The following is a 25,202-nucleotide window of genomic DNA, read 5'->3' on the forward strand; positions in this document are numbered from 1 at the left end:
AGAATCTGGCACAAATTCCTTGGATTCAATTCCTTTCCTTCCACTATTTATTTTTAATATAAGTGTCATATCACACCGTTTGTACTCCTGTTCCCTGTGGCCTTTTGTGAGCTGATCAGAAAAAAACAACTGTGTAAATTCAGTCTGAACCAAAAGGACAGAAGAAAGTGCTAGTTAATATTGGTCAGTATTACAGACCTTGGCCTTATAACACTGGAAGATCCAAGTTCCTCTTTTAGTGTCCTATACCCCTGTACAGGAGAGGAAAGGACTTCTAGGAGGAGAAAGGCAACAACAGTATGGAAGTATTTCTCAGAAAAGAACACTCTGGTCTTTTTCAAAAATGTGCTTTCTAGCCCCAGGGCAGAAAGAACAGCCTAATCTTTTATGCACAGTCATAACATCTTTCCAAATAATGAATCACGTTTCTTATTTGGTCACTTTTAAAGAAAGTTATTGACATAATCCTTTGGCTCACAGGCATTTCTTCATAAATTGTCCTTCACAAGTGTGAAAGGTTCTCCTGCTCTTATCAAAAATATTGGAGAAACTGGGAGTAAGATTGGGTATATGCACATTGTATCAGCTAAAATCACTGGAGAGGGCAGTGATCATCTACTTCATAACACTGAGGTTCGAAAAAAAATAGCTCACCTAGAAGACAGAAGATATTTTCCCTGCGTACTCACTTCAATTTTGCTTTCTGTCTTTAATTCTTGGAGCCCCAGAAAAGTTCATCTCTGGAGGCTCAGTCCTCTGTTTGACTCTCCCTCTGCTCTGTAAGAAACCTCTACCAATATAGATGAAGAAAATCAGAGTACATAGGGCATCTTGTTTGTACTAGTGGTTGCAACAGGGAGCTCTGAAGTTGTACTACTCACTGATGCACTTTGGAGTTGGAGTCCAGCCATTCTCTTGACACCGTGTCTCTCCTCTGTCTTTTCCTTCTGGAGTTACAAAGCCATCATGACACGTATAGGTGACTTTCGCCTGTAAGGCAAACGTACCCCTTGCCGAGGGGAAAGAAGCATTGTCCAGCACGATACTCTGACATGTTTCTGAAAGACAAAATTCCTTTCCAGTAAAATGCTGCTAAACTACATACTTATGATACCCAGAAGATGAAGGACAAATGAAAACAGCAATAGGATTGAGAACAATTTTAAGAACACATTATTTTCTGCTTCTGTGTTAAGCTCCCTTCCTCAGGTACAACCAGAATGTGAAAAGTCAAAACTCAGTGTTACTAACTGGTATTTATATATTTATTTTTGGTATTTACAGTCATGATGCTCACTATTGGCTAACACTAAGAATTATCAAATTTTGTTTTGCTTGCTCATTGCTATGTGAAAATATCAGCAAGTGGCTGTCCAAAACATTCTATGGTAGGAGTCTCTTTCATGCTGGAATTGTTTCATTAGAAAATGTTTTGACAGTCTAAAATAAGGAGGTTAGGTTGAATTACTTCTTTTGTCCATATAAAACAATTATATAAAGTATCTAGACATGATATAAAGTTATCTAAAGTTTAGGTGTGACATCATAGCAATTTTAGGCTTGCTGGAAGTCAGGTTCAAAAGCTGGAAAGGGTATTAGGAGAGAGAACCTTCCTGTTCTTCCCTCCTTCCAGTATAATACCAGCTGGAAGGCAAGCAAAAGGGGATGAAGTGGCATAGATGGAGGCTCTAAGGAGAGAAGAAATTACAGGCTGTTCAAAGGGAGTGATTAGTATTTATTACATTACTTCACTGCTGGGTTATAGAAAATTTCACTACCAAAGACCAAGAGGGTCTGACTCCCACCCCAGAGCTTACAGTCCAGGAGAACTGAATGAGCCTGCTGTGGCCATTTTACAGGGCATCATTCTGCATGTTTGTATAGCTACTGACCTCAGTGGCACGCAGGGACTCAAGAGCTGCATGAGACAGCTGAGGGAATCACGGCACTGTGTTTCACTTGTAAAGCACCTAGACTTAGAGTTACCCCAAGCAGCAGTGATGGATTAACATGGGTGATGTGACAATGGATTTATTGTTTTTTAGCTAGAAATTGTGACAAAATATAAGCACACTCACTCTTACGGATACATCTTGGGAAAGGTGACCAGCCATTCTTTGTGCATGTAACTTCACCACCTGCACTTTCAGTACGATAGTCTGGGTTGCAGGCATATTGAATTCTTTCACCTTCCGTGTAAGTATCATGATTATATCTGAAATAACCGTTTTCCAGGTGTGTTACAGAGCATGTTTCTAAAGAAGAAAGGTAAGTACATTTAACCACAGTAATCTGAACAGCAAAAACTCAGGTACAATATTGCTGAGGAAGACCGTTACCAAAAAAAGGGGCCTCCTAGCACCTTTCTTTATCACTCTATTCCCCAAAGATGTCCATGCTCAACTCTGAATTAAAGTATGCTTTCTTTCACTGCCCTGAGGTTAATGTATCACAGGAACGGGAGTTCAAATGACCCCATAATGCGGTAAGAAGTGATCTGGTAAACATTAGTCCTTACCATAGCTCATAAGCAAGGCTGGCTAACTGCATTGCATCTAGTGTCATGAGCACTAGCTCTGGTACGGTCTGCTGAGTCTCTCATGTGTTGATGCCTGTGCTGAGACAATTTTTGGCATTTCCCCTCAGGAGATTTTACCATCTCTATGCAAATGCGTCTCAAACCAGCTGTAGAGATTTTACCAACTGCTAAGCATGCTGGCCCTACGGATGGATGAAGGAATGCTGTGGCTCCGTTATTGGAGTAACTGCTCCTTTCCTCTGGGCGGGACTCCACTTCTCCCCTGCACTGACCTCCACTCCGCTCAGGGCAACTGGAGAAAGACCAACCTTTTGTTGATCTTTCAGGTCCTATCAATAGGTAGGAACCGTACTCTGACTGAAGATGGGGGTTACGAGAGAAGGCATCGGCTCGCTGGTTTAAATATTTTCTATCGCTGAAAGATTAAGCCAGTGTATCTGGATCTCTTGCTGCAGCAATACTCACTCTCAGCTTATTGCGAGTGTGCCACCTGGCCAGTCCCAAACGTTATCCAAAAAGACTGGGCAGTGAATCCCAGACAGCAACCTCTAGACAAAGTGCCCAAAGCACTGAAGGAATAATACATTTACACAGAGAAGATGTTCTTGGAATGTCTTGCTGCATGTGCAGGTGAAAGCAGATACATGCATGGGACAGAGAAGCCAGAGCTGAAAAACATTTCCTAAATCTTATTTCTCTTATTTATTTTTTTTTAATCTCGGGGATAGGTGCAGGAGTAAAGAACATCCCAAATCCAGATTTATCATTTCAGCCTTGCTCATTTCAGAGTGTCACTTACCAAGTGGCTGAGCTCTGCAGACAGGATAACAGTCTGGGGGAAGTTCCAGGGTTCAACTCAACCAGTTATACTTTAACAAACTGTACGTTGCTGCTACTTGCATTCCACCAGCACCATTTCTGCTGCACGGATCATCAATAATCATAACAAAACTGAGCATATAGTAGAAGTGCACTTACTGAGGCATTTTGGCTCTGGATTCCAGCCCCCTTTCGAACAGTAAATTCGAACGACTCTTTCTCCATTTGGGGCTAAGTAGCCATTATGACAGTAGTAATCAACATACTGTCCAATCCTCTTTGGAAAGTAAGAGTGTGCCATTCTTCCACTTATCTTGCCATTTTCTATCACTGGGTAGTCACAGGGTTTCTCTTGAAATAGAATTTAACAGCAACAGTATCAACACATGCATGGCAAAAAGCTCAGCACACAAAAAATCCTAAATACTAATTCAGATACCACTTCATTATTTGAGTGTTTCCTGGAACTGACAGAATCAGAACTGCACACCTTGGCAGATCTCAAGGAGTGCAGGATCAACGTTGCTGTGTTCGATCGATGTCTACAGCTATGCTGGTTGCCTGTTTTCATTGCAATCAACAAAAATCCAGTCCATCTTCTTAGTGGACACTAGAGGCTGATTCATGCAACCAAATGTAAGTATTAATTATATGGTGAGATAACACAGTTTCTTCACAGGGTCTCAGCTAAGTGTACTATACTGACACTGATGGGAACCTAGGCAGCTAGCTCAGATCTAGACACTAAAGTGCAGAGTCTAGCAATTGTTGTAACAGCTGTCACCATTTTTATTTGTCACTTCTGAGATCTTACACCAAAAGCTCTTTCTAGCTTTACTCTTTTTCATTTTAAAACATAAGTGATATTTCTTTTGTTTTCTCAGTTCCTCAAAAGAGCTTTTCAGGAGCAAGTCAGGCTTAGCAGCAGCTGTCATTCAAAGATTACCCAGGGTGTCCTGCTTGGCCAAGGCAGCTAGGTTCCTCCTGACGTGCCCTGAACCAAAGCCCACATGCTGGGGGTGAGGAGGATGGGGAGGAGGGATCAGTCACTGAACGGACCATTTAATAATGAGAGAGGTGGTCTCCAAAAGATTCCTCAATTTCAGAATCTACAAATAGATAAATGCTTAATCCACTTGTTAACAATGTACTTTTCTTGGATAGATCAAATAATTTTACCCAAAGGTTCATTCACAAGACTGATTTTGTCAGGGTTTCTTTCACCTGCTTCTGTTTTGGATGCTTTTCTTTCATTTTCAGTAATCAAAGATCAAAGACCAATAAATAATGAAATCGCTGACTTTTGTTTTTCTACTGCACATACATGTAATGGGAAAAACTATAATTGTAATTAATGGAAGTTTAAGCCAAGAAAGAACTCATTACCAATCAATCAAGAGTATTTTGTTTTGCCATTTGACAGAGTATAATAAAGCTGCAATTGTTCATAACATATCAACACAAAACTGCAAGCAAAAATCTAAGGTTCTGGTTAACATGATGAAAAATACCTTCCAACCATCACCTACGCATTGGTTTGGATATTTCAACACTCACTGTGTCCTCTTATCTTGACTGGCATGCTAGTCCTCAGTTGGACCACAAACCTTCCTGTCAGGGAGCTGACTATTGCAGACTTTAATATATAATTTCACAAATATAGTAACAGATAATGCCCGTGTTTATAAACATAATGTACATTTACATTATACCCTTGCTTCTTAGCTGTTTGATGTTTTTTTCCAAGCCATTCACATTAAGTTTTATAACACCAGGAAATACAACGAATAAGCATTTTTTATTTCCTATGGTGCTGAGGTTTTTCTCTTGAGATATTTCCAAAATAACAATTGTGTATATTGTGCCTTCACTCACAAGAGCTACTTACCAACACAATCTGGAGCAGGCACCCAGCCTCTGCTGGTGCATCGAGCTGTATTTTTGCCAGACAGTGTTCTCAAATGATATCCAGGATTACAGTCTATTGTGATCGTAGCCCCTTCTCTGTAGCTGTCTTCTTGAGGTCTAAAGTTCCCATTGGGAACTCTTGGAGGAGAGCATAGAATTTCTAAATGGAAAGAGAAAAATGCGGTGCTAATTTGAAGAATGCCTTTATATTAATTGCAGAAGTTTTTATCTTCACAGTCTATTGACCAAAATTATTGCATAAAATAACTTTCAAATAGAGGTTTCTTAGGGAGTGAGGCAAACACATTCTTTATAAAGTGGAGCCATTTTTTTTTATTTTTTTTTTTTTACTTGCAATTCAGAAAATCACACCAGCACACTCAGGGCTGGGTGGGGATGATTATACAGTCACCACAAGTTGGTCCTCCTGTGGAGTGAAGGTGGATGAATCAACTGCATACGTGTGCTGCTTAGTCATCTAGGCTCCTGGTAAGTCAAATAAGATCTAGAACAACTTCATGGTAGCATAAAGCTACAGGAATAAAGCAGGACAGAAATTATTTTATATTTTCCTACTATAGAATGACCTTGGAGAGGATTTATAATTGCAGACAGCCCAAGTATCAGAGCCCAGTATATCCATGTCTGGAAGAAGTTTGTCAATTCTCAAAAGCAGTATGCTGCTAAACCATAGGCAATGCATATTGATTAGTATCATTACTAATCTTGAAGCAGAAAGTTCAAGGACTGAGTGGGCATTAGGACTGACTACTCTTTATTTCTAAAGGAGTCTTTCTGGAAGAGGTCCCAGGAAGGTGGGTGGCACATAACATCCTGTAACAATGCCCTTTTGCAAACATTTTTTTTCCAGTTTCAAGCATTCTTTGGCAATTTCTTGAAGATGATTTGATACAGTATAAAGATTTCTCCAAAATGTATATCAAATTATTCCAGCTAGGACATCATGCGCATATGTCTGCTTGTGGGATTTGGAGTTCTAACAGAAGTCTTTATGTACTGTAGCTGAGTGAAACTAAATCAAAATCAGTGACCCAGAGTGCAGATGTCCAACAGGACTGACGTCAGATATCATGGATTTGTCATCTGAACTGCACAGAAGGTGTTTGGGAGTTAGAAAGCATAAGGGAGTTTCATCACTGTAAATATACGAATTTGTAGAGATCATTGGACAATTTCTGATGGGAAGTCTGAACATCATGAATAATGTGGTGGCACAATTACAGTTCTGGTAATATTAAACAAACTGCTGTCTTCATCGTAGGCTAAGAGTCATGGACAGTGGCAGGATTCACGCAGACCATGCTACTTTAGTCTCTGCTTATACATCACTTCAGGGCCAGATTGGTTCTTTAGGTTAGCGAATTTCAGACATACTGTACCTAATTGGTGACATAATGTCTGTGTAGAGAGCACATTTCAGCTAGCTTTGTGTATATTGCAACACTACAATTCCACTGTATTTTTCAGCCTAGACACTCGTGGCCATCAATGGACAACTTACCCTTCTGAGACTGGACTACCTCAAATTTGCTCTTATTCCTATGGAAATGGCCATAACCACATCAGACTGTTCTTCCTACAACCCTGTCTTACTATTTCTTGACCTTAAGTGAGGATTTAAATTTGAAAGGTATTTTGAAAAGTACTTCTTGTAATTTCCACTCATTTTTTTAAAAAGGTGCACAGAACACTAACAATTTCTTACTGAAGGTCTATCAGTGAAACAGAGACCATTTTTGAATTGTTCCTCTTTCATTGGAACTAGTTTCTCTGAACTAGTAGCTCAGAAATTTCAAAAGCTAATGTAACGATGAGCAAACAGGTGCTCAGTCTACTCAAACTATGGTGAGACTCAGGAGCACTCAAGAAAAATGCAGAAATCAGTTCAGTAGGTCAGGAAAACCTACTATTCTATTGTCTTCAAGCCTTCTGTTGTTTCACAGGTTCATACAGGGTGAGATGCTGAGTGGCATTTTACTCTCTTAAAATTACAAGTAGCAGAGTGGTGGCTACGGTGCCACAGCATCTCAGCTACTGAACGTGGAAGACTTGAAGATGCATAAATTTGTAGCTCCACCTCAAAGAACTGCTTGTGATTCATAAGCAAGTAGGTCATCAAGCTGAGAGCCAGTTTTATCCATACTGCTGCAATTCATATGGTATCCAGCATTTAACCCTCTCTTTTTATTTTCAGAACAGCCACTGACTTTCACCACTTATATTCAAGTGAAAAGCAGTATACTTGAATTTCACTTTAAAAAGTATCACGTCTTGATTTGAAGACAATAGGACTTCAGAAACCATATCACTTCTCTAAGTTGGTTTCAAATGTTAATTTTTCTGTGCCATTAAAAATTTCAGATTCTTTCTATAGTTTTAATTTCTCCAGTATTAGTGTTTTTTTTTTTTTCTGCTTGCTTCAATACTCTTTTTAGTGTCTGATTTTTTTCCATCCCTTCACTAAAGCATATTCACCATATTTTGTAGAAGGTAAAGAGATTCAGCTTAATTTGAATAGGAAGGATTTATAAACCAAGAGTATTTTTGGTATGTTATCCCCACTAATTCAGAGCCACAGAATAAAAAAGGAACAGGACAAAATTAAGCAGCTTCTAATGCTAAAGTATTTCATCATCCATCTCATTTATGCAGTACATGTGAGCAATTCTATCTTCATAGGCCCATCCAACTATACTCAAGTATATGCTTGAGTATATACTCAAGAAAGGCTGAATTAACCATTTTTTGCTGTGGCCTCTCATGGAAAACTCATATTCAGTTGTGTTGTCACGATTTTCATGGTGTATTGGCAAGACGTGGATGATGATGATTATTTTTTTTAAATCAACAAACTAATGATAATGATTATGATAATACTGAAATTACTTCCAAATACAACCCGTGTCTAAAATAACTTTAGGAAAAGGCAAACCAGTGCAGTAGGGGGTTGGATGCCATCCAGATTCAGTACACAGTGCATCTGCTCTTTCACCAAATGTGTATCCTTCTTCACAACCAAACTGTAGTTGTTCAGACTCCTTGTAAGATGACTTTGAATTACGCACAAATCCATGAGGAATTGCTGGTACATTACAGATAATATCTGAAGTTGAGAAAGACAAAACGCATATATGTTTATCAACTTTTATTTGCCAAAAATAAATGTTTATTGGAAAATATATATATATACACATATATTTCCCACGTAACTTCACAGAAATTTTGTCCTCATAAGTGCTTTCATTTGGAAACCATTTGGAACTTATTTGAGATCTCTTCAATGACCCGACTGTAGGTGTCAAGTATAAAGTACAGTGTAGTACAGCTACAGTATTAAACTGAGTCAAAAGACAGCTTTCAGGGCTATGCTTTGTTTTTAATGGCTTTCAGAATCAGTATATACAGAATTGCAGAATTGTCTAGGTTGGAAGAGACCTCAAGATCATCGAGTCCAACCTCAGACCTAACACTAACAAGTCCTCCACTAAACCATATCACTAAGTTCAACATCTAAACGTCTTTTAAAGACCTCCAGGGATGGTGACTCCACCACTTCCCTGGACAGCCCATTCCAATGCCTAACAACCCTCTCAGTAAAGTAGTTCTTCCTAATATTCAACCTAAAACACCCCTGGTGCAACTTTAGCCTGTTCCCCCTCGTCCTGTCACCATGCATGTGGGAGAATAGACCAACCCCCACCTCACTACAGCCTCCTTTAATGTACGTATTAAGAGCGATAAGGTTGCCCCTGAGCCTCCTCTTCTCCAGGCTGAACAAGCCCAGCTCCCTCAGCCGCTCCTCGTAAGACTTGTTCTCCAGACCCCTCGCCAGCTTTGTCACCCTTCTCTGGACTCGCTCGAGCACCTCGATGTCCTTCTCATAGCAAGGGGCCCAAAACTGAACATAGTACTCAAGGTGCGGCCTCGCCAGAGCTGAGTACAGGGGGCCAATCACTTCCCTAGCCCTGCTGTCCACACTGTTTCTTATACAAGCCAGGATGCTGTTGGCCTTCTTGGCCACCTGAACACACTGCCGGCTCATATTCAGCTGACTATCAACCATCACTCCCAGGTCCTCTGCCTGGCAGCTCTCCAACCACTCATCTCCCAGCCTGCATCTCTGCTTGGGGTTATTGGTGCCCCAGGTACAGGATGCAGCACTTGGCCTTGTTGAACTTCATACAGTTGACTTCAGCTCACTGGTCCAGCCTATCCAGATCCTCCTTCAGAGCCTTCCTACCCTCGAGCAGATACAGTATGGGACATTCTAAAATAAGCAACTAGGCTAGCTGAAATTTATGATTTTTTCATTTTTCAGATAATTTCATTTTCTTGTAAGGAAAGCTTGAAGCTCTCTCATGTTCAGTAGATGATTAGCAAAATTATAGCATCAACAGAAAAAAAAAGCAATAAACAATCTGGCAAATTGACATTAGAATACCTAGCTATCTATAAAAGAACCCCAGCATCTCCAGCTCCTTGACAAACCAGTAAAACTACTGAGATCTTGCAGTTTCCAAAATCTGAATTCCTGAAGTCAGATAATATTCATGGCTTTGTTTCCTAGGCTATAGAGAAGGACACCAAAAGGTTATCCTGGATTTGTCTGCTGGATGTATTTTATACTTACCCTGAAATATATTTCATCATAGATGTCTTTGTTTAATAAAATTCACTATATTCTACAAATGGTGCAAGGACTTGTGTTTAATACCATTTACGTTGTTCAAATTGAAATAAATGGGTGTTTCAAAGTGGCAAAATTTAACTCTGACATTGTGAACAGACCATACATGTATCTGACATCCTAACAAACACACCTGGTCTTATGAACATATACTTCCATATGAGGTAACATATAAATAATCTAAGAAACTTGTTGGACCAAATATTTGACAGAGATTGTTACTTCCTGTGGTTCATTATGTACTGACAAGACAATCCCATACAATTCTAGTTTGGAAAATGGGAGGAATAACACCATTCACCATGACAAGCTGGGGGCCAACTGACTGAAAAGCAGCTTCATAGAAAAAGACTTCACAGTCCTAGAGGACAACAAGTTGAACAGGAGCCAGTATCCTGGGCTGCATTTAGACAAGCGTTCTCAGCAGGTCCAAAGATGTGGTCTTTGCTCTCTACTCAGCACTGGTAAGACCACATCTGGAGCACTATGTCCAGGTCTGAGCTCCCGAAAACAAGAAAGAGATGGACATTTTGGAGCAGGTCTAGTGAAAGTCACAAAGATAATTAAAGGAACTGACAGATAAAGAGAGATTTAGGGAGTCTACAGAAGAGAAGGTTTATTGGGGATCTTATTAATTGCATGGGAATGCACAAAGCTGTGCTGGGGAGGTTCAGACTGGATATTACGAAAAACTTCTTTACTGTGAGAGCAGTCAAACACCAGAACAGACTTCCTAGTGAGTGGTTGATGCCTCTTGGACATTGATAGGAAAGGTGCATTTGGATGATGCCCTTAAAAATATGCTTAAACTTTTGTTTAGCCCTGAAGTGGACAGGCAGTTAGACTTGATGATCCTTGTAGGTCCCTTCCAACTAAACTATTCTACTCTATTCTATATAAATTTCTGACTGTGATTGGTGACGTGGAAGTAAAGATGATGGAACCATGCCTTCTCACTGGCAGGAAGTGACAAGATGAGAAGCCACAGGCACACAGAGGTACAGAAAATACCACTTAAAATACGAAAATAATTTTTACTTGAGGGTGGTCAAACAATGGACTGGGTTGCCCAGAGACACTGTGAAGTCTTCATCTTTGTGGATGTTCAAAAGCCTACTGGACATGATCCTGAGCAATTTGCCCTAGCTGACTCCATTTTGAGGGACCTCACCTATTCTGTGATTCTGTAGAAACTGAACATGATTTAACCTTCTAACTTGTCAAAACACAGTAAGTAGTTTGAAGAAAGAAAAATCCATCATGATTTCTTTGCATTTTATGTAGCTTACGAACATGAATGAATTAGAATCATACTTATTTTTTAAACTAGGTTCATATAGATTCAAAATAATATATCATTACTTTGGTTAAATAAACACTGAAGTGATTGAATCTTATGTAGGTACTGAATCTAGTTTCAAAGAATTGAGTGCAGCCTGGCAAACCATTTAGCTTGTAGTGAAAATGCAGAACAAACAGGTGGTCCATTTTGACTGTTATCATACAATATTCTCTGATTTCTCTTTCTAATCTGACTTTTGCAAATATGTAATAGACATTGTTCACAGACAAGCTATGCTTAATTGCTGTGCAATAAAGTGAAAGCTTTGTAGTGTCCTAGGTGGTAACCAGTCCCTAGAAGTATGTGAGAATAAAGCTTATTGTAGATAATAGTGTTCCGTTTACCTTGGCACTGAGGTACATCGCTATCCCATCTTCCATCAGAAGAGCAATGTATTTCTTTAGATCCAACAAGCCTGTATTTTTTATTACATTCAAACTCTACAACCTGGCCAAAGGAATATTCTTGGTTTAGCTCAAATGCACCAGTCATAACTATTCTTCCATTTTCTGGTGCTTTTACAGGTAAGCATTTTGCCACTGGAAAACAAAATAAAGTAAAGCAAAACAAAACAAAAGCAAAAAGATAGCTATTTTGTTGGCTATTCTCTGAAATATATTGATGCACAAAACTTACAATACAGATAAACCACTGAAATTACCTTAAACATTTTAAAATATATATAAACTTGCTAGGTATTTTGATGCCATTTATAACAGACATTTCAACCTAATGAAAACTCCTCAGGCATGAAAGGAAAATTATATAAGGACTTTGAAACTGCAGTATCTTATTGATGTGACAAAAAAAAAAATGTTGGAAAACATTGCTCTGCATTGTGCAGGGAACAAGCTGTATGCCTAAAATTGAGGACACTCAAAATTCAGTCAATTGAAGATGGAATACCCGAGAACAGCTATTAGGAAATCTTAATAAATATAAATAAATAAATCTAACATTACAAATTTTTAACTTTTAAAAGTAATTATGTTTGGGAAGAAAGGAAACTTTTTAATAAAGGAAATTTTTATAATCACACAGGTTTGAAACTGATAAAAAGGTTTCCAAATTCAGGGAAGTATCTAAACTGTCCAGTTTATTTGGTTCTGGGGACTGGCTGTCTTTTGTTCTCATTCTCTCCTACTAAGATTGTTCCACTGTATGCTAATAGGGAAAAGAACTGTAAATAAAACCTTAATAGCTAAGATATTCACAATGGCAGAAAAGGAAACAAGCTACAAACAACAGACTTTCACATACCTGTGAAATGTCTTATCCCAACTGTCTTTATAACTGTGTTTCACAGATACCTACACATTTGGGGTCTTTATGTAAAGCAAAGCTTTAAGCCTGTCTGCGGGTGACAAGACTTAGTTTTGAGAGTGCTTTTTGATAAAAGCTTGAGTGTTTATTGGATTAAAATGTCTGAGCAGGCATTGTAAGAGTTTCACTATTGTATAACTTGAGTTTAGACATTTATATATCTATGTGAATTAATACTAGAGGTTTAATCAGTGAATATAGTTGAGATGTTATTAACACCATGAGAAGTCATAATATAGTCACAATAGACAAAAGTAGCCTCACAGAGAGTAGCAAGATCACAGGCAAGTTCTAGATAGTATCAGACAGATAAAAAAAAAAAATAACTTTGATAAAGAATTAAACGTCAAACTCCATTTACCTTCACAGTGAGGGATATCATTGCTCCATCCATCTGCCAGGCACTCACGGTAATTTTTTTGGCTAAGCATCTGGTATCTTACAAGAAAAAAAGTAAACAATAAATTACATTCTCATGACAGAAACAGCAGTGCTGCTGTTTTTGAAGCACAGGAAGTAGGTTTCAGATATTCAATTACAGACTAACCAAAAGATAACAAAAGAAAACAGTATTTTTCTGCTTGTCTCCCCTATTTTGTTTCTTTTACTTGCATATGGCAAAAATATAAAACCAAAAAGAAAAAAATCATAAAGTAGGAAGTAATTAGTAAGGTATATTCTTCATTATAGATACACCAAGCTTTGCCTAGAAAATAAATGACCTAAGGGTGATATACACAATCATTAGCTAGCAGAGTAAATCTCATGCTGTCTATGCTCCAATATGAGTGAAAGCCATGGGACAGCCATACGTATTCCATGCTTTGCTGAGTTAGAATTCTCTTAGGTTTGAGGGTGTCATAGCCACAACAACATTGCTTCTGCTTAGTCTGGAATGAGCTCCAAGAGGGATTACAGTTAGTCTGAAATGACAAAAGAACTGTCTGCATTTAAGGAATTAAGAGGAATATTGATTTTGCAACTCATATTTGTACTAGACTAGATTCAATAATACATTTCAGCAGCTCAAAGTGTGCAAAAGCATGGCTAAACCACTGTATTGTGTTTACGGCTGATTTGCATTTCATGAGGACAGAATGTTGTTATAAGCATGTTTACTTAAGCACAATACTATATATTTGTCTTGCTACAGTTTTCATTGGAGAAGATGAATAGAGGGAGAAGAGAGAATTTCTTCCAAGCAGTAAGTGAAGAGATGTTATCCAGTCCAACAAAAATTTCTTCCTTCAGACATTTTTTACAAAGCATTTTGTTTCATAACTCTCAGAAACGATTTAAGCAGCACTTAACGGTTGCGGTTCTGAATAGGTGATTCCATTGTACTGCCTAATGACTTCTCCAGATAACTGCATAGTGACTGCCTGCTGAGAGCAAAGATTCCAGCATGAGCAGTTGTGTTTTCATCAGCTAGCTGGTCAAGTCATGAGGCAGCTTTACATGCAGACCATTAGTTTTGCTTTCTACTTGGACAACCATGATTTCAAATGAGCTACAACCTTATTTGTTTCAGACACTCTGGATTGCAGCTTCATGTGTGTGAAGTACAGTTAATTCAATACCACCAAACATGAGAAACAGTTATGTTTAGTATTACTGTAATCTCATTATTTTAAATTAAACATTAACTAAATGTTCTTAAATATTAGTAAATTGCAGCTGCTTTACAGATAACAAATCTATTACTGACACTTCTCTTATCATTAAAACCTTAAATTAAGTCCCATATACTGAATTAAATAATATTACCCATCATTACATCTGTACTCCACTCTAGCACCAAAGACAAACTCATTTCCACTGGTAAGTTGAAAGGAACCAAACTCAGTATCTCCGGGATGTCCACAGGGCTTATCTGGTAAGAAAGAGAAAGAAAAAAAAGTGCTTACACCATACATAGAGTCAAAATTTGAAAGACAGTGATTTTGTATTAATTAGTAGAGTGTATTTCATGCAGAGTATATGTTCAAAAATACTCAGCTTTAGCTCAGTTAACCTCCTTTAATGAATCACTGTTTTCAATGAGAACATATTAGAGTGAGAATTGGTTTTATTTATTTATTTTTAAAGTAAACAACAAATTAGGAGCTTTCATTCCTTTAAAAAAACAGCAGATCTCATCTTAAGTTTTATGATACATTTAATGGCAGGATGTAATTTCAGTTTTTCATATACTTTCTGACATAAACTGGTCCAAATCTTCCACCACAGAAGCAATCCATGACTGGAAATGAAATTTCCTCAACCTGATGGGGATTGTGTTGAGTAAAGAGAGATTAGATGAGGCCACAGGAGTCCTGTGGTCCTCAGCCCTTTCTGCTCAAAGGACTGTTAAATAAACTACATGGCTAAACTTTATTAGGCCTCAGAAGAAATCCTTCATGGTCCCTGTCAAACTAGGCATTTTCATTTCTTGGATCATATCAACATCCTTGTTTTTTCCAAGGAAGAGGTGCTTGAGTAGGCCCTAGACTTTCTCCAGTGTGACACAGAGGAAATGGACAACCCCATGACCAATTTCACTGTTTAGTGTGGCCTCTCTTAGAAAGGGGATGTTATCACCTAATCTGTGCCAAACCACCACTTTTTACCTTCCACCCACACCTTGCCAGTATCAGCATCTGTTCACTTGGTGGCAGTATTTCCTAAAATATGTAACTAAAAAGCTACAGCAATTTTTGTATAATTGAAAAGACTTGTGTGCACTAAGTACTTATATAAACACATGTAAAAATAAGACGTAATTAACACAATTTAGCACAGGAAAGATAAAATTCTGACTGTAAGATGCCAGAAAAAAATAACAGATTTTTTTTTTTTAACATGCTAAAATACAATTCTTCCATAGCCTGCCATTTATAGGCAACGTACAATGACTTGTTATTTTTATTTAATTTAAATGCAGAAAGGTCTATATCAACTGTTTAATGGACCTCTTTGTTGCGGTACCTTAGCTTGTGTCCTAGATATACTGTAATTGTATCACTTAACCAAAACCAGAAACACAGCTGCACAGACATACATAGAATGGTGCTAGAATTAAAAGTGTCTTGGATATTCTTAAAAGGAATTTCTATTCTGATAGCAGATACACAGATTGGGTTGGTAAGGCTGGCCTAGCATAAATCTTCCGTAAAGCAAAAAAAATAAAAATCCTTTGACCTAGAGAAAAGGAAATACCCCAAATGTTTCCTTTTGCCTAAATGCCTTTTAAGATGATATTTCAAAGGATGCTGAAATAAATAATGTACAGGAAAAGGTGCTATTGAAATTTCACATTAACTTTGTTGGTAAGGTATGTGACACGCCAGGTCAAATGTTTGTATGTGTTTTGCATAAATACTTACTTCTGCATTCTGTCAGTGGGCGGCGTTGCTTCCATTCTCCATCATCACACTCAAACAAAATTCGTCCATATTTTATATATCCAGGCCGACACCTGTATGTTACTTGAGTACCATGTTGATAGGGGGGGTTGTTCCATGCTTCAGTAGGCACTTCTTTAACTCTCCTAGGAGGAGATTGTTCACAAGCTAAAAATTATAAATAAAAATATTGGTGACTGAGGAACATGCTACAAACTCCAAAATATTTTTACAATAGAAAATGTAGCAAGAAATCCTGGTAACATTTGTAATTAAATGAGCATATCTTTTCTACTTAATCAGTATAAAGAGTCACTGCCAAGAATCCATATGTTGTAGGGACAAAAACTACGTACTGTACAGTCATAGTTCATTGATATATTTTAGTTGCAAAGACTGGGACCAGATATTAGTGCCCCAGCTCAAAACACAAACATCTCTTACCCTTCCATCAGAGGGAGCTGATGGGGGAGCAGTCCTTTCGTTGCCACAGAGAACAACTTGGTACACTCTGTAGATTTCCTTTCCAGTTATTTTCTCCAGGTGCCACCGCCATCCTTACTGACATTAACTCATGTGCCACTTGATCAAGTTCAGTCAAATCTCCCTTTGCCTTCACATTCCCTAAAATTTCTGTCAGGCTAAAATTATCCGATATTCCAAAACATTTCCCCCTGTCCATGAGATTCCTTCTTATGACATGTTACATGATGTAATCAATTCTGGGTATTCACTTTGGCCTTTGTAAGCTTCAAAGCATTTTGACTCAATTTGGGGGGTGATGGCTGTCTGATATTTCTCATTAGCTCAATATCATACAGTCTTCCCCAAAAGTTCCTTACTGGGCCTTCTTCAGTGTTGAAGAAATTTACAGCCAATATAAATTTTAAAAAATGAACCTGAATTAGGGTAATAGCAGTTTCTCAACCGTTTCTCAACGTCTTAATAGAAATTTCTGAACTTCTTAATAGAAGATTCTCAACAGTTTGAGAATAGGAATAGTCAGACTGAAGGGGAAAGAAACAAATGCTGGGAAGATGTTAAGAAAGACAACAATCTAATGTTAAGAAGGTTAACAAATGTTTTATTTGTTCATAATCATTGACCTGATTTCAGTGACTAATTCTCTATGCCTGAGTGACTGAAATGTACTTATTTTAAAGGCTGAAACTTTACCCATAGAACAGAGTCTAGACAGTCTAGTTGATTAGATACAAGTAGTCTGTTTTATATCTGAACGTCAAAGGTGAGAATTCATCAAGAAAAAATAAAGCAATCTCTGAGAAATTAAGCCTTAGAAAAGAAATGAAACTTCCATGTAGAAAATAAATGGGAGAATAAATGTTCACTAGGCAAAGATATTTCTTGGTGAGTAAGATTCATTACTCAGTACAGAGCTGGCACCAAAATCCTCTCACCAGTTTAGTTGTTAGGCCAAAGGTTTGAAAAACCATCAGTACTGTCACTGGTACTTTCCTACATGTCTAAGTGCTGTGAAAGTGGATCTACAGCAAAAATATTTAGTATCTTTCCTCATGCAAGGGATGTAGGGTTATAGCTTGCTGAACTAAACTGGATTTCTAATCCAAAGTGAGCAAAATAAATCCTTACTCTTCCTTACCAAAGTGTGCAAAGTGAATTTTACTTTAGGTAAGACATACCCCTGAACATTCACTGTTTCCAATTCAGTTTGTGAAATGCCAACCAAATCAGGCAAATTTTTGGAAAATTCTTTAAAACTTTGGGGAAAAAAAAAAAGTATAATTAAGTATAATTTTAAGTATCCTGTAGCTATGATATTTTGAAAGTATGAAGAAAATAATGCTCATTGTGAGATCTAATAACTTTCTTTTGACTGGCTTAAATACCCAGGAAAGGTAGACAAGATTTGAGGATACTGCTGAAGTGATAAAGGAAGAGTTTCAGTTTGCTCAGAAGTTCACATTTTTTCCAACTATTTTAGCTATTCTAATAACAAGTATGTTCCTTCTAACCAATTGTTCTATCTTGAGTATATAAGATTGCTCTGTCCACCAGAGGGTATTATTACCCTACTATCAAAAGAGAGAGTAGAGACTCACTTTTATTAACAAAATTCATTAAGACACATTTAAGACACATTCACATTTTAATACAAAATATTTCTATTGTACATATGAGTAAATTGCTTAAAGAATCCCCCACCTCAAAAAACAAACAAACAAAACAAACAGAAAAACACACGTGTTTATCATGACATAGTGTGCCTTGGTCTATTAAATTTCAGTGAGATTGACATTGAGTATGCTATGATTTCTCCAAACTGCTAAAAAATTTTCATATGGCAGCAAGTAAGTAAAGCTTAAGTTGATGGTAATACAGAGCAATGTTGGATGTCCAGACTGAATTGGCTTCTGCAATGATGGAAATCTGCAACAGTGCACTAGGGTGGTGGCTGGAAAGCCACAGGCTATTCAGTAGAGGGAGAGCTTCTCTGATGTACTCACCCCTTACATCTGAGTTGTTACACTTTTATTGACCCTTGTGCAGACTATGGACTCTTAAGTCTCTTCAACATTACTAAGACATATTTGCTTCTGGATTTAATTTCAGCTCTCTGATTGTTCTTCACCACTACTGCTCTGATGTCAGACTATGCCATGGCAAGCGTTACTCTGAAGCGCCGCCGTATGTGTATGTATTTCAGACTACAGTTAATTATTCTCTCTCTCTTTTTTTTTTTTTTAAATGCAGTTTCTTAGTAGTTTGAGAAAAATAACTCTGCTTACAGAATGTACTTCAAAACTATATTAATTGTATTATGTACTTTGATCTGGGTACCTAGTAAAATTGAGATTTTTTGCATTTTTATATTATAAAGCACGGCTTAAATGCTTCAAATCCTTTTGTGGACAGCTGGAATTAATGATTTAGTACATATATGCGACTTGGTTAGAAATAGCTCAAACTGCTTTCTCACCATAATGCCAATAGCAATTTCCTGAAAGCTAAGCACAAACTATGAATTTAAGTAGAAGTATATTTCAGCACTTGTGCAACAACCTAGCTCTCAAACAACTCACACAGACTTCCAACATGAAGCTTGAACTAAGAATCCAGCAGGGCCCATGGTAGTAGTTGTCCCAGATGGATCAAATATTGCTACATTTGCATTCCTTTGCTATCTCTTTAATCTAAAGAAAGCATTGTGAAAAGAAAACACAAATTCAGGCAAACTCTCTTTTCAAATTCCAGGACCTTTCTAGACTACTTTGAAAACAAATTAATGATTAGTAGTTGCATTGAAGCAGCATTTACTGTAAGTACATATAAAAAAAAGATGGTACAATTAATTAATATCAATATTTTTCACTTAAAAAAAAAAAGTAAAATCTATCAGATTGCTTTGATTAATAAGGTATTCATAATCTTCACCTAAAATTAAAACAACCTGAACTGAGCACAGACACATTAGCTCCAAAACAGGCAGTGCCCTTTCTCCAACAGTTTAAGAAAACAAACAAACCCCCTCCCCCAAAACAAAACAAAAACTAAAAACCCATACAGAAAGCAAAGCAATTAAATAATTAAATGGGCACTAAACAACATAAACACAATATCAAGGAAAATAAATTTAACAGTGGAGCAGAAAACATCAGTAGAGCCTTCTGGAAAAACACCCAGAATACTAGCTACTTCTTTAAATATATACAAAAGCATATCTGTATATATTTATCTCATTTAATTGATGAAAATACCACAGAACAAGCTGTCATTCAACAGCTATTTTGTATGCTAAGTCAGTCACTAAACATTTATTTTTCTCAGATTATCTCATAGAAAAAAATACACATTAATTGAATATTCTCTATTTTAATCTGCCAGCTATTTACAAGTTTTAGATGTTATAATAATTAAAAATATAACAAATAACAAATGATTTGTCTGTTTGTAGTTTATAGAGATGATAACCATTTAAAAAAATGTGCAACAGTTTAGTAACAGCAGTAGTTATCCAATAAATAGGTGAAATAATACTCATGACAAGATACTGAATCCTGTGTTAAATATTACCAGAAGAAATCTCAATTACTGTTGACAGAACTTCATTAAAATAGGCTTCAATTTGAACATTTTATTTACAAATTGTTTTAGCAACAATCTTCCTACACACTTTAAGCATTTTCTTTTTCATATTAAAGCTTACCTCTTTCTGCAGTACAATACACCCAACATAGGAGGAGAGCTGTATAGCCCAGGAATGACATTCTAGTGACTCAGAAAAAGCATTTAGTACTGTAGCCAACTTTTTTTGATTACTTTATGCACTCCTATTTCACTCACTGAGTGACTTCAGGGACTGACCTTGCAAACCATTTATACTGTGAGTGATTTCAGCAGTCACTTCCCCTAACCCTCTTGCAACACACAAGGGTTTATTTTTTTTCCTCTCCAAATGTTGCTAAATAAATAAATAAATGCCTGTCAATTTTGGATGACACTGTCCCTCCCTGTGGCGTGCTTGTTTTTACATCATACCCTCCGCCCCCAAAAAAAATAAAAAAGTTGTACATATTATTTTTTTTATGTTCTTACATGTTTAAAAACCAGAAATGAATATTAAATGTGTGTAAAAATGAACATCTTTGCTACATACATTTAAGACTTATGTTGAAAATAACTGAAATACAAAGCAGACAAAAATACAAAGTGATTTACTAACCCTTAGTTCTTGAATAAGATAGCCCACTACTTAGATCAGAGGTAATATATTTCATCAAATAACCCTTGGTGATGCTGAAGAATTTGTTTCAGTATCACATGAGAAATTCCAAGATGGAGAAGATGTGAATTAGTGTAATAACTATAATATGGATAACGAACTGTCCAAAGAAAAATGATATGGATCGCACAAAAAGATGAACCACATGGTAAACTGAGCGAATGGAGGAACTCTTCGTGGATTCATGTTAGCAACAGTCTTATTAATACTTTCCCTGAATGTCTTGGCTTTAGAACAAGCGCAGTCCACATAGAAGGGGAGTTACTTGACATTGAGAATTTGGAAAAAAAATAATCTAAGTTTACAAAGCATTCTCAGGAGAGAGATGAAAAGACAGGTGCAGACCTCTGTATTGGGTTTATGTGGCAAGGTTTTGGTAGTCGGGGGCTGCAGGGGTGGCTTCTGTGAGAAGAGTCCAGAAGCTGCCTCATGTTAGATAAGGGCCAGTTGCAGCCAGCTCCAAAGGGCCCCACCGCTGGCCAGAGCCGACAATAAAAGAAATTGCTTGCGCCTCTGTGAGAGCAGATTTAAGAAAGGGAAAGAAACTACTGTACAACAGCAGCTGGGAGAGAGATGGGTGAGAAGCAGCCCTGCAGCCCCCAGGGTCAGCGCAGGAGGTGCTCCTGGCACAGAGCAGAATTTCTCTTGCAGAGAGGTCCCTGGTGGAGCAGGCTGTCCCCCTGCAGCCTGGGGGTCCCACATGGAGCAGATTTCCATGCTGCAGCCCATGGAGGAGCCCCCAGTGGAGCAGGTGGATGTGGCCTGGACGAAGCTGCAGCCCATAGAGAGGAGCCCACAAAGGAGCAGGGGATCTGGGGGGAGCTGCTACCCATGGGGGACCCATGCTGGAGCAGTTTGCTCTTGGAGGATGGACCCCATAGTACAGATCCACAATTGGAGCAGCTCTTTTAGAGCTGCTGCCTGTGGGAAGCACATGCAGAATCAGTTTAGGAAGGATGGCATCCTGTGGGAGGGACGCCATACTAGAGCAGGGGCAGAGAGTGACCATGAGGGAGTGGCAGAGATTAAGTGTTACAGACTGACCGCAGCCCCCATTCCCTGTTCCCCTTTGCCGCTTGGGGGAGGACGTAGAAGAGGGTAATGGGGGGAAGGTGTTTCTAGTTTGAGTTTCTCACTGCTCTAGCTTGTTAGTAATAGGTAATAAATTACATTAATCTCCCTGTGTTGTCTTTTATCCTTGACAATAATTGTTGAGTGATCTCCCTGTTCTTATCTCTACCCTTGAGACCTTTTCATTGTATTTTCTCTCCCGTTTCCCTTTGAGTAAAACCACCACAACCACACACTGGTACGTGGTGGTGTCTGACTGGCATGGAGAATACATAGATGTGTGTTTCCAAAAAGACACGTAACATATCCTCATGATAACTGGCTTAGGTAGCCTACTGGTTAAGGTTAAGAGAGTGTTTAGAAGAGAGATCCCAAATCAAGCCTGAATTTCAAAGCAGTGAATTATCTTTTTTTTTCTTCTCAAAATACAGCTGGATTTTTTGTTTTGTCTTTTATTTATTTACACCTAGACTGTGTTTCCAGTTATCCATTCAAAGGAATAGCCTTGCTGAAAACTAGCATTCAGTTGTTTCACCTACAAGAAATCTGCCAGACAGTAAAACACCTCTTCCTTTCCCTCCCTCTTTCTATTGCCAAGTGGTTCATAAGTGGAAAATGATCTCTCACCCTGCTCCATTGCTCCATGACTTTGTGATGATTGGCCTGCATCCATTTTGCAGGTACTGGTGCATACCTGATCGATAAAGATTGTTTTTTGTTTTTTTTTTGATTTTTTTTTTTTTTTGCACCTAAGCTGAGTTCTAAAAAACACCTGCTCACAGAACAGCACTGTCCAAATCTTTAATTCTTTTCATTCTGTGGTACAGAACAATGTGCTTCTGCATACAACAGTTCTTTTAACTGCACCAGGATAGTGTCGTTTCTCTTCTCTGTGTCAATCTCACTGCATGCATTTACACATTTCTGTACAAGTGAGCTATTGAGTCCAAGAGCAAGTTTCCTTGCAGCAGGAAGGAGCTACTCACCAGTCAGCCTCACCTCACTGTCCAGTAGGGTCATGGAAGAGATTCTTCTAGACATTATGCTGAAGTATATGGAAGACATAGAGGTGATTCTGAGCCAGCATAGCTTCACCAAAGGCAAACAGTGCCTGGCTAATCCAGTGGTCTCCTCTGATCGAGCGAGTGCATCAGCAGAGAGGGAAGAGCAACTGATTGCATCTATCTGGACTTCCTGTAAGGCCTCTAATATGGTCCCCCAGAACATTCTTGCCTCTAAATAGGAAACATATGGATTTGATGAATGGCATGTTAGATAAGGAATTGGCTGGATGGCCACATCCAGAGAGTTACAGTCAATGGCTCAGTGTCCAAATGGGAACCAGTAACAAATGATGTCCCTCAGGGGTCCACACTGCAACTAGTACTGTTTAATATCTTTTTTAATAATATAGATAGTGGGATTGAGTGCACCCTCAGCAAATTTGCAGACCACACCAAGCTGGTTGGTGCTCTTGATAATGCTACAGGGAAGGGATGACATCCAGAGGGACCTTGACGGGCTTGAAAAGTGGGCCCAGGTGAACCTTGTGAAGTTCAGCAAGGCCAGGTGCAAGATCCTGCACCTGGGTCAGAGCAATCCTCAACATCACTACAGACTGGGTGATGAATTGATTGAGAGCAGCCCTGCAGTGGAGAATTTGGGCTTGTTGGTTGATGTAAAAATGGATATGAGCTAGCAACATAGGCTTGCAGTCCAGAAAGCCAGTTGTGTCCTGGACTACATAAAAAGCAGCATGGTAGTAGGTTGAGGGAGGTGATTCTCCCCCTCTGCTCTCATGAGAGCCCACCTGGAATACTGTATCCAGTTCTGGGGTCCCCAGTACAAGAAAAATATGGACATATTATACAAGGTCTATGGAAGCACAATGAAAGTCGCTGATAAAGCCACTGTCTTACAACAAGGAACTTGTGATGCCTAGTAATAGCAGTTCAGCTAGTCTCTGCTGGAATAGCACCTCTGACTGGTATAATTACAGCATGTTCTGACAGCATGCTTGCTGTCACACCTAATTCTAACAATACCAATACAGCTTGTAGCATTCTAGAAACAGTCACAGTTTTGCTCAAAAATCTTCAAAAAGGAGTCTATATTACTATCTTCATAGTGAGATTATCTTTCCATTGTCAACAACTGTTTGTCTCTCCCAGTGGTAGAGAACTCCAATTCATAACATTACATATCACTTAATACCTACAATTACAACCTAATGGTGTAACAGGGAAAAATTGCCCAGTTTGCTTAGGCATGTAATTAGCTGGCAATCACTGAGCTATATGTTTGGGATCAGTATCAACAATACATCAGATAGGACACTTAACAGAAAAATGCTAACGAGCACCTAACAAATTTCTAAACGTCCTTTCACTACCAATCTCCAAAGTTTCTATTCATGCACACAAATCCATGTGCACCTACACACAGAGAGTTATATGCACAGTCCCCCTCTCACATAGCTCCTGTTGGAGATGTGGGTTCTTAATGTGTACTTTTACCGCTCATCAAAATCTGTTAATGCACATACTGGGGAGTAAGCACCACCCAAGGTCACAAACACAGACAGGTGTGCATACCTACATGCTGCACCCTGAACTGTCTCTGCCCTCACTGGATGCAAGTTGCTTGTATTTGATGGGGCAGATGCTCCAGCTGGCCTAGGGAAAAGTCATGAAGCTGCTGAGCCAACATTCAAGATCGTTAAGCCCAGCTGCTCTGCTTTTGACAGCTGCTCTGTTCCCACTGTTCTCCCTACTACTACAAACTTTCCTTCATTCCTTGTAACACTTGTTCAAACTGGGACCTCCCTTGTTTCAAAAATTACTCTGTAACTCTCTCATTACTGTTTAAGCTGGCTGATAGTCATCAACTCTTTAAACGTGGTCAGCTGTGGCATATGGTGTCTCATACACTTTTGGGTGGTTTAACTCGGATTCACATCTTAATGGCTGTTTTTCAGGCCATTTCACCAAGGGTGGTATATGTAAACACCCATGGAAATAGAAAAGCAATTTTAGGATTTATTTGAATATTGCTTTATCTTCTAATGCAAAATATATATTAACATGTTCAGGTAGGATTTTGCAGCCATGATGGAAGACCTATCATGTCCACTTCTAAATAATCTGTACTTTAAATAAATGTTATATTATAAATTTGACATTTTCTGTAATTTTTATTAAGAATTATTGTAACTTTATTATAAATTACTGTGGTGTAAATGCCTGAAGTAACTAGGAAAATAAAACTAACATTCACACTTTTAAGGAAAAGGTACAGCATTGAAGAGGCTTTCAGGGTAGGGCATAACTGCATTATCTGAGCGTTCC

At 38.3% G+C, this 25,202-nt stretch overlaps 1 protein-coding gene across 2 annotated transcripts in view; it reads right to left on the bottom strand.

Annotated features, from left to right (window-relative positions):
• CFH (complement factor H) overlaps positions 1–22,960 on the bottom strand; it is a 38,255-nt gene extending 15,295 nt beyond the window's left edge. The window contains exons 1-10 of one of the 2 annotated variants that reach the window (XM_038183078.2): positions 22,842–22,960; positions 16,005–16,190; positions 14,407–14,512; positions 13,001–13,077; positions 11,661–11,855; positions 8,220–8,390; positions 5,247–5,426; positions 3,518–3,709; positions 2,079–2,255; positions 882–1,058 (exon numbers count right to left, since the gene is read on the bottom strand). In XM_038183078.2, coding sequence (XP_038039006.2) covers positions 882–1,058; positions 2,079–2,255; positions 3,518–3,709; positions 5,247–5,426; positions 8,220–8,390; positions 11,661–11,855; positions 13,001–13,077; positions 14,407–14,512; positions 16,005–16,190; positions 22,842–22,920 — 1,540 coding nt within the window. In that variant the 5' untranslated portion in view covers positions 22,921–22,960. Of the gene's footprint in view, positions 1–881; positions 1,059–2,078; positions 2,256–3,517; positions 3,710–5,246; positions 5,427–8,219; positions 8,391–11,660; positions 11,856–13,000; positions 13,078–14,406; positions 14,513–16,004; positions 16,191–20,208; positions 20,387–22,841 lie in introns of those variants that run through there. The other variant, XM_027462842.3, reaches the window with a different exon arrangement.
• Positions 22,961–25,202: the final 2,242 nt, after the last annotated feature.

This window comes from Anas platyrhynchos, chromosome 8 (assembly GCF_047663525.1).
Source record: "Anas platyrhynchos isolate ZD024472 breed Pekin duck chromosome 8, IASCAAS_PekinDuck_T2T, whole genome shotgun sequence".
Classification (NCBI taxonomy): domain Eukaryota; kingdom Metazoa; phylum Chordata; class Aves; order Anseriformes; family Anatidae; genus Anas; species Anas platyrhynchos.